The sequence below is a fragment of the Falco naumanni genome, chromosome 7 (assembly GCF_017639655.2).
Source record: "Falco naumanni isolate bFalNau1 chromosome 7, bFalNau1.pat, whole genome shotgun sequence".
In the NCBI taxonomy this organism is placed as follows: Eukaryota; Metazoa; Chordata; class Aves; order Falconiformes; family Falconidae; genus Falco; species Falco naumanni.
The window spans coordinates 68668067-68678134 of NC_054060.1; the positions used below are offsets into that span (position 1 = coordinate 68668067).

A 10068-nucleotide genomic window follows, 5' to 3' on the forward strand; every position below is an offset into this window, starting at 1 on the left:
TCACTGCATGCCTTAGAGAGTTGTTTGGTTATAGATCTGAATAATAAATAGTAGCTGGGAATGTAAAAGTTAAAAATTACACTTACAAGCTGAAAATATACCTTAAAGAGCTCATCTATGCTAAAGCTAACAAACTTGTTTATGTAGCCATTCACAGACAACTGTGTAGCAGAATTAAAAGAAGTATCTAACCTTTATGGTTTCAAAGAAAGTGCTTTCCTGCAAAGCTGCTGTAGTTTGAGCTGATATGCTAAAACACTAACTTAGCAGATGTGAGCCTGTTTCATTTAGTGGAAAGCTAATTCTGAAGTCTGTTGACAGCACAGTTCACATCAGAAACAGTATCAGGATGATAGTTTTAGCAAATACATGCCTTACAGCAGGTTATCTTGTGTTTGCGGATTACCATACTTATTTAAAAGACTCTCCTCATAAGTAGCTAATTCACTGTAGTAAGGTGCAATAATCTGGTAGTGTGCATTAAGTTGGAGAATATACATAATGGCATTACAGAAATAGAAGCAGAACATTCCAGAGTCTGGTAGGAAATGAAGAAAACATGGAGTGTGATTAAATAGTACAGCGCAGAGCCTACTCTGTCAGGCATCAGTGAATAGCATTCATTGAAGTCAGTGGTTCTGCAAAAGAAAAGAATACCTGAGCAAAAATTTCCAGTTAAATGGTTTAGTTTTAGGTTTGTAAAATGTTTTATTTTTAGGATTTGAAACACTGTGAGAGTACAAAGACTGGAAGTACAATATGCAAACACAAGTGATAGATCTAGCCTTCACTGAAGTCACTGGAAGTCTTTCAATCACTGCAATGACTTTGCATCAAATCTATTTCAAGACTATTTTTTTTCCCCAGAAAGCCACAAAGAGCACAGCCTTAGAATAGCCTTCCAATGGGCTTGATCTTCCCTATTAAACATTTCACGCTATTCATCTTTTTCTTTTCTCTTTTCTTTTACAGGCAAGCCAGATCTGGCAGATAGCTGATATGAGGACTTTGGTGACTTCAGAAAGCCGAGTTTAACACCAACAGACTTCAGTGAAAGGAAATATTAACCCTCCAAGCAACTCATACACAGACAACTTTTGGTAGCTTTAAATTAACCTGTTGCTCACCTGCAGAGACATGCCTGTTGTTTCTTTCAGCACACATGGAGGAGGGCCACAAACTTTGTAACCCTGGCTAATAAGACTGTGGCTTTCTTATCACAAGTAGGAGGTAGGCCAATTGTAAAAGGATTATTTTATACATAGCCTCCAGGACTTTAGCTCTGGCATGAACACTGGACAAAAAAATAGAAGCTAATTTTAATGACCTGAGATTTTGCTACCTGTGCTTTATTATTGTTATCAGTTCGTTAACACTTTGGTACTTTATTTCTTTAAATTAGAAATGGGTTCTTGGACTAGAATGTGGCCCACAGATTGGGCTGTCCTCATGAAATCATGGCTTATCTTTTCCCTGGGGCTCTACGTGCAGGTCTCCAAAACCCTGGCCTGCCCAAAAGTGTGCCGCTGTGATCGAAACTTTGTCTACTGTAATGAGCGAAGCTTGACCTCAGTGCCTCTTGGGATACCGGAGGGTGTAACCGTCCTCTACCTCCATAATAACCAAATTAATAATGCTGGATTTCCTGCAGAGTTGCACAATGTCCAGTCTGTGCACACAGTCTACCTATACGGCAACCAATTGGATGAATTCCCCATGAACCTGCCCAAGAATGTCAGGGTTCTCCACCTGCAGGAAAACAACATTCAGACCATTTCTCGGGCTGCCCTCGCTCAGCTTCTGAAGCTGGAAGAGCTACACCTTGATGACAACTCCATTTCCACTGTTGGCGTTGAGGATGGGGCATTCCAGGAAGCCATCAGCCTCAAGCTTCTGTTCTTGTCCAAGAATCACCTAAGTAGCGTACCAGTAGGCCTTCCGGTGGACTTACAAGAACTTCGAGTAGATGAAAACCGAATTGCTGTCATTTCAGATCTGGCCTTCCAGAATCTTACAAGTCTGGAGCGTCTGATTGTGGATGGCAATCTCCTTACTAATAAAGGCATAGCTGAAGGTACCTTCAGCCACCTTTCCAAGCTCAAGGAATTCTCAATAGTACGGAATTCACTGACCTACCCTCCTCCTGATCTTCCAGGTACACATCTGCTAAGGCTCTACTTGCAGGACAACCAGATAACCCACATACCACTCACAGCCTTTTCAAACCTCCACAAGCTGGAACGTCTTGATATTTCTAACAATCAACTTCGGATGTTGGTAAAGGGGGTATTTGATAATCTCCACAACCTGAGGCAACTCACTGTAAGGAATAATCCCTGGTTGTGTGACTGTAGTATTAAGTGGGTCACTGAATGGCTCAAATTTATTCCCGCTTCCATCAATGTACGGGGTTTTATGTGCCAGGGACCAGAGCAGGTCCGAGGTATGGCAGTCAGGGAGCTCAATATGAATATGTTGTCATGCCCCACCACCACCCCTGGTCTGCCACTTGTCATCACCCCCATCCCTGACGCAGCCATGCCAACTACATTAGTTCCCACCTCATCAGTTCCTCCCCCAAGTAGCAAATATAATCCTCTCACTCCCACCATAGCCACACTCCCCACTGTGCCTGACAGGGAGGACAGAGAAAGGGTGACACCTCCTGTATCCGAACGGATTCAACTCTCCATCCATTTTGTGAATGACACTTGCATCCAAGTTAACTGGATGTCTCTTTTTACCGTGATGGCGTATAAACTCACATGGGTTAAAATGGGCCATAGTCTGGTAGGAGGAATTGTGCAGGAACGAATAGTTAGTGGTGAGAAGCAACACTTAAGCTTGGTAAATCTGGAGCCCAAATCCACCTATCGGATTTGTTTGGTTCCACTGGATACTTATAACAATTACCGAACTGCAGAAGACACTGTCTGCTCAGAAGCTACAACCAAGGCTTCCTTTTTGAGCAACGGCAGCAACATCCCCTCCAGCCACGAGCAGACGACTTCTCAGAACCTGGGCTCCCCATTTCTGCTGGCAGGGTTGATTGGGGGTGCAGTGATATTTGTCCTCGTGGTCCTGCTCAGCATTTTTTGCTGGCACATGCACAAAAAAGGGCGTTACACCTCCCAGAAGTGGAAATACAACCGGGGCCGTCGGAAAGATGACTACTGTGAGGCAGGGACCAAGAAGGACAACTCCATCCTGGAGATGACGGAAACCAGCTTCCAGATTGTCTCCTTAAATAATGATCAGCTCCTTAAAGGAGATTTCAGACTGCAGCCCATTTATACCCCAAACGGGGGCATTAACTACACAGACTGCCACATCCCCAACAACATGCGATACTGCAACAGCAATGTCTCAGACCTGGAGCACTGTCATACGTGATAGTGAGAGGAGATGGGGGTGTCTAGGACAAAGAGGAAAAACTCTGGAAAAAGTAACCCCCCAAACAACAATGAAAAAATTACATTTGATAAATGTTACACAGATGCATTTATGCATTTGAATACTCTGTAATTTATACGGTGTACTATATAATGGGATTTAAAAAAAGTGCTATCTTTTCTATTTCAAGTTAATTGCAAATGGTTTTGTAACTCTTTGCTTTTTAAATCTTTAAAAAATATTGCTAAGTACTGTACAGGGTTGTACAATAAGAACCCAATGTCATGGCAAAGGAAAGAATGACTCATTCTTCAAGCATTAACCACTTTGCTGTCGAAGCTGTCTGAGGGATGTTAAGTTTCTAGGTGTCCTGTAGTACAGGAAAATAAGTGCATATTAAAACAGGGTCACTAGGAACGGACAAAAGAGACTCAGATAAAATAGGTACAACCCTTCTGACCTGAACCCGGCAGTTGCTGTTGAGCTTCAAACAATTGGAAATACTTCCATTCCCCTTTGTCAGTTCTGCGTTTCCTACCTCCAGCTGAAAGCTGGAGTCCTGAGTGCTACCAAAAAGGCTACTTTCTCCTTTGGTTAGTTTTCTCCCAATATACTTGGAATAGGAAAGGTCAATGTCAGCTCAATGTCAATCTCAAAGTGACCTTGATTCCTATTTGCCAGTGCTACTCTGACAGCGTCCCCCAATACTATACACTTTTATGATAGAAACAGTTCCTGGTTTTCATTATGATTAAGAAGCTTTAGGCATTCTCTGACCCTTCTCAGTGGGAGATGAAGGTTATCAGTATGTAACAGATAGCTGTCATTAAGCTGCACCTCTCTTTAATAGAGCGGCATTTGTTGACACAGCATGTTCAGGTAAAGCTTGAATGAGGGGAATTCTGAGTGCTCCCAGCTCTGCAGTATTCATGTAGAATTTGGAATCAAAAAGTGTAAATTGCTGAAGATGTGATGCAAAATATGATGCCAATAGAAAGGTTGCTGTTGGCTTTTATAGTTCAAGCCCTGTTTGATTTAGGGCTCTGAGTTATGTTTAGTATGGAGAGGTAGGGAAAAAAAGAAAACAAACAGAGAAAATAAATAAGAAAGACCTTTAAAATATTTATTTATTATTGGAAAGGCCTCCAGACCTGTTATGAACTGAAATATGTTCAGCAGGGAAAATTACATGTAAATCCTGGTTGCTTTTTTGGGGGGTTGTTCCCCGACACCACCTCACACCCACCCCCCTCCTTCAAGTATAAAGAGACAGACATTAATTAAGCATTTGATTAGCTGAGGAATTTTGAGAACACAGGTACACACTGTCCTTCTGAATTACCCTTCTTTTATCTTAAGCTTTCAAAAATTTTCTACAACTATCAGTGCTTTCTAAGCAGTAGGTGGGCTTAGAATTTGCTTTTTTATTCCCTCAAATTCCGTAGCTGGAATACTTTCTGAGTCCTTGAGATTTACGTGCACTATGCGAAACATCATGCTTGTATTAAAACCTTGATGCTGCTCTCAAAATCACGTAACATTCCAGCCACTCCGTTGACTCTGTGACTGCCAAGCACTCCGGATTTCTTGCCAGCTCAGTGGTAGAATCTAATCCTTCCTTTCTTTCAGTTTGTTTATTTTTTAACGCAAGCAAAAGTTCACAGCAAAGAGAAAAGAAGGAGAGAGAAAAAAGAGAGAGAGAAAACTTTCCTGAGGGAGTAGGGAACCAAAGAGAAAACTTTTTACAGTGACCAGCTAGGGACGAGAAGAAGTTGTTACAATGGATTGGAAGTAAAGGCTGAAGCACTTTCACTGTGGAATGCTTAGACTTTTCACTTTATGAGGCTGCTTATGTTGGGAGAGAGAGTTTTAATCCTTTCCTTTGCTCATTTCGCTCAACCCATTCTTGAATCCCAGCAGTCTATGAGTGTGCAGTTTCTGAAATTCAAATCGCATGATAGCACTCATTTTCTGCAATGGCAAAATGAATCTAATTATGACTGAAGGCAAAGTACAATCATTGTATAAGGAACGGCATCCTCCCCCTAACACCTTTTATAATCACATTTTGAAATTCCACTCTATATTCTGTATGTTTGCTATTTTCTTCAGCTATAACAGGTATTTTAGGCAACCTGTGTGGCTACTGTAATAGTAAAGTCACTGAAATGTTGCTGAATAAAAGGCTGCCATATGATTTCAAATGGTGTAATTCTAGGTAGAAACGTCTATGCAAAGTGTTTTTTTCTGTGACCTATTTACTGAAGATTATGATGAGAAGGTTGATACTTTTGTTTTGTTTGTTTCATATGTTTTACGTGCCAAAGCCCACAAGACAAGCAGCAAATAGTTGTGCCTCTGCACGCTTCCATTGCATGCTGGAGTTTGTTTGAAATTAAGTAGAGCCAGAGATTCCCGTTGGGTGTGGATGTAGTATTTAATTTCACTGAAATAACTAGCTTTACGTTTGATTTCAAAAGGCATCCTTTGAAAGTACGCGCTTACTAGAATTTCATACATCAATGACTGATGCTGGAGGAATCTTTGTCCTCCTTGATGAACATCTTCTGTTCCAGGCCTCAGGATACCATAGTTTCAAGATGAGCTAGGCGCCTTATTTGTAGCAAAAGACGTATTCAGGGAGTTCAGCCGTACTGCAGGTGAATGATCCACAAACCCAAACCAATGACAAGTGTGGTTGCTGTCCTAATAGGGTGAAAACAGAAGGCATTCACAAAGCATTTTGATCTCAGATGATGAAATGTATATATATCTATCTGTGGACTATTACTCGCTTACCTAGATCAAAAATCAAAATGATATTAAAGATAGCATAGTTTAAGCTTCTTATCAGTATGAAAAAGAATATATATATTGGTATGGGATACTGACAAAGTTTCTTTTCTATAAATCCACTTCTAAAAAAAAAAGTAGCAAGCCACTTATACCAAAATTTATGGACAGACCTGGGAGTGTTAGCTAAAAAATATTCACAGTTGTAATCAACTGAAAGGTCTTATGTTTCATTTGAAGGGTGTTTCTCCCAATTCAGTTTTTCTTTAAAAAATACAGTTAATGTATTTCAGCCTACAACAGAGTTTGGGACTTTTCAAAGTGCCAGTCACACAAACAGCTGAGACTTCATTTCAGCTCACATCTAGAGAAGCACATAATAGACAATTTTTGCTAGGTGAAGTATTTGGAAAGAGTCAGAGTTAAAATTGGGCAATGATCTTTTGGTGCTGTAAAGTTCAAGATCAGCAGCTTTTTCCTTGGGCTTTGTAAAATAGGGTCATCTTCACTTAGTACAAATATATGACCACATATACTGACTAAAGGCTACAGAGCAGAAGTCCCAAATTTGTGCATATACAACTCATCCAAAATACTCACTCTGAGGTGCTGATTTGGACAGGTTCTTTGGACATGGGGACAAATGAGTGGTTTACAGACAAGATCTTACCCATCTTCCTTTGTATGCTGCTAATAGCTGTATACAGTAGCAGAAAAGATTGGTGAGTGGAATAAAACCAGAGTTTAAGTGAAATTATGTTAAAGCAGTATCACAACACTGCTGTGCCCGATGCTTGGGTTCCTTCTGAAGACTTATTTATTTACAAATAGGTCCTCATTTTCACTGATTCTGTCACTGTAACAAGTGTTCCTTGCATGTAGCTTGCTGGCAGAAACATCTGACGAATGCATGGACTTTGTGTTAATGGGTTCTTATTGGAGATATTGTTATTGAATTTCTTCATAAGAATTTTTTTAGGGATTGGGTTACTTGGGACTGAAAAGATATTAGCAGTTTTCCCTGTAAACCAATAAAGGACTACAATGAATGTCACGTAAAACAGAAAAACAAAGTGGCATATGCTATTTGCTACTAGAGTAGTTCAACTATTTTTTTCTCTCAGTCATTTTCTCTTTTCATGAGAGAAAATTTCTCCCTCTGAGAAATATATTGATTTTAATTTTGCAAGCAAAAGAACTTTATGCATATTGTATTGTTGTTATGGTTTTAAGGGTCTACATAAGGCACTTTATTAATGACATTTAAGTGAAAGTTCAGCTTTTGACAGTGAAGTGGTTAATCCCCATTGAATTCTCCATTTATAGTACTTCTTCACCTTAAAATTAACATGGAGATATTAAAGGTTTTTCTTTAAAACATGAGAATAATGGTTTTACTCATGACTTACCTTTCCAGCTCAGTGGAAAAACAAAACAGAAATGAGTGCCAAAACCAAAAGTTACTGGCTCTGAGCCTCATCAGATCATGCCTGATGCTCTCGTCTAAACACAGAGATAATCCTAGGAAGCTGATGATCACTCCTTCCCTGAACTCTTCCGAACAGGGTGCTTTATATCCCAGATGATACTGCAGGCAATATTGAAGCATTTGACATTAAATGTTTGTACAGCAGAGAATGTCTTGCTCTTTAAAAGGACACTGGCTAGTAGTCCATCTGGAAAACTAGCACAAAAGAGATTTGGCAAGCTTTTATTGTACTGGGGCTCTGTGGAAATGTGCCTCGTGAGAGCTGAATTCTGACCCTCTCAGAAACAGATAAGCTACTAAACAAATTCTTATCATCACTGGGTCCCAAACATCTGAAGATGATCTTTCACAAAATTGATTTTAACTGAGACATGCACACTTGATTCTGTTCTGTGTTTGGTATACTTTCTATCTTTAACATGGAAAAATAGATGGTTTGAAGTCTGCATTATCTGTTTTCTGCAATCTGCCATGTTGCACGCATTGTTAACTTCAAAACCTCACTATACACTATATATTATCTTGTTGACATATTCAGTAAAGAGTTATTTAAAAAAATACAACAATCCTGCTGTATTTATATGAACAAGTTAATTAAAATAAGGATGTGAATATCTCAAAGGGGAAACAGAAAAGCAAAAATATCAATCTTCTGTACTTTCATTCCTGGAAATATTTTCAAATGTTCTACTTTATGTCCACCGTCTCTTCAGGTTCTAAAAGACAAATATTTTCATCTTCTGTCTCTCAAAGAGTTAAAGCATTTGTTACTTCAATTTCTCAGATTTAATCTTGTCTTTATAAGATTATTCCATTCTGATATGCGTGTAGGAAAGCACTGTAAAACAGGAACAGATTGTATTCCAGTGTTTGCAATTAATAGGTACATTTAAGCAGCTACACATGTCTGTAACAAATATATATGTGGAAGCTGTGACCCATTGTGTGCATAGTCATTTGATAAATGCATTTGACATTCATCCTTGACAATCTTAAACCTGCCTTTTACCTATTACTATCTATTTAATCTGTTTCCTTGAAATGAAATGTGATTTTTTTCCACAATTCTCCCTTCAAAATTGTTCTTGAATTTTCAGAATGCACAACATTCAGACATAGGCCTTAATAAATTTTTGTATATCTTATACCTAACATATATGGTAATATATACAGTATATATAAAGATATGCTTTAGCCACTTAGAAATGAAAGTCACCCCTCTTCTAGTTACCTATAGAAGAACTAATTTTTGGCTTTGCCATAACCTGAAGTACTGGATGTTACAAGCTGTGTCACTTCAAAACTTTGAAATGTGATATTGCTGAGTGTCACAATTCCTCTAGAAATTATTTTGTTCTCTGTCTTAACCCCAAATGTCAAGTAAAATTACCGAGAAACGCTGTGCAACACATCCACATCTAGCGCCCCCCCACCACAAACCTTAATGTGCCTCCCTGAACTTGATGTTTATTCTGAGTAACTGAACTTCTTGTCTCACCGCAGGAGGGTGGACAGTAGAGGTAAAGTGAATGATAAACACTTGCAACCATTTATGTATTTCTGGCAAAAATAATGGCATCATCATTTTCAATCGACAATTTTGTTTTCTCTCTCTCACAAAAAATTTGACAAACGCTGACTACTTCATCAGATAATATTTTAGTAACCTCAAAATGATTTATCATAATAGAGATCAATCTTTATATTTACTTTTTGTAGGGGTAAGCTCAGTTATCTGGAGCTGTTCACACACATGTATATGTGCATATAAATTCCTGGGGTTGTGTATGGAGGGTTTAGCTACAAGGAATTCCCAAAGCAAGTACACGGAGGGCTATATTTCTTTATTGTTCAGTCAATATTTTTCTTTATTTCACTTTAAAAAGAGCTCTTCTGTCTAAAGAAGTGTTATGGTGCCACGTGGAGAAACTACATTTGGTCATTGAAGTACAAAACAAATGTTTTAATTCTACTTGAAGTGCCACTGAGAGTGAAGGCTCAAACTAGAGATCGCTAAAATAACTTCTGTCACAGAGTAGAGACCTGGTGAATTGTTTAACAATAATTTGCATTCCTAAAACAAATTAGTACACTCTGATGGTAAAATCCTGGCCACACTGATTTCAAATATAAATCGGAGTATTTATAGGAATAATATATATTTCAGAAGGATTGTGAAAAACATTCAGTATGACACGTATAATATGTCGCACTATGTATCCCCAAATTAAATACATCAGCTGACTAAGGCAGGAAGCCTATGGTATCTCTTTTGAAAAGCTAGGGGAGCAGTGAAACAGACTTCGCAGAAAATGAGGTGAGACAGAAATATGTACTGAGCAACATTGTCCAATGTAAAGCCACAAATGGGGGGCTGAGCACAGCAGGAACGT

At 38.9% G+C, this 10068-nt stretch overlaps 1 protein-coding gene across 2 annotated transcripts in view; it reads left to right on the forward strand.

Annotated features, from left to right (window-relative positions):
• The window catches only part of FLRT2 (fibronectin leucine rich transmembrane protein 2), a 61714-nt gene extending 54798 nt beyond the window's left edge, over positions 1 to 6916 (forward strand). For both annotated transcript variants that reach the window (XM_040601677.1, XM_040601676.1), the window contains exon 2: positions 973 to 6916. In XM_040601677.1, the coding sequence (XP_040457611.1) occupies positions 1405 to 3393 (1989 nt within the window). In that variant the 5' untranslated portion in view covers positions 973 to 1404 and the 3' untranslated portion in view covers positions 3394 to 6916. The remainder of the gene's footprint in view (positions 1 to 972) is intronic.
• The last annotated feature ends 3152 nt before the right edge of the window (positions 6917 to 10068 follow it).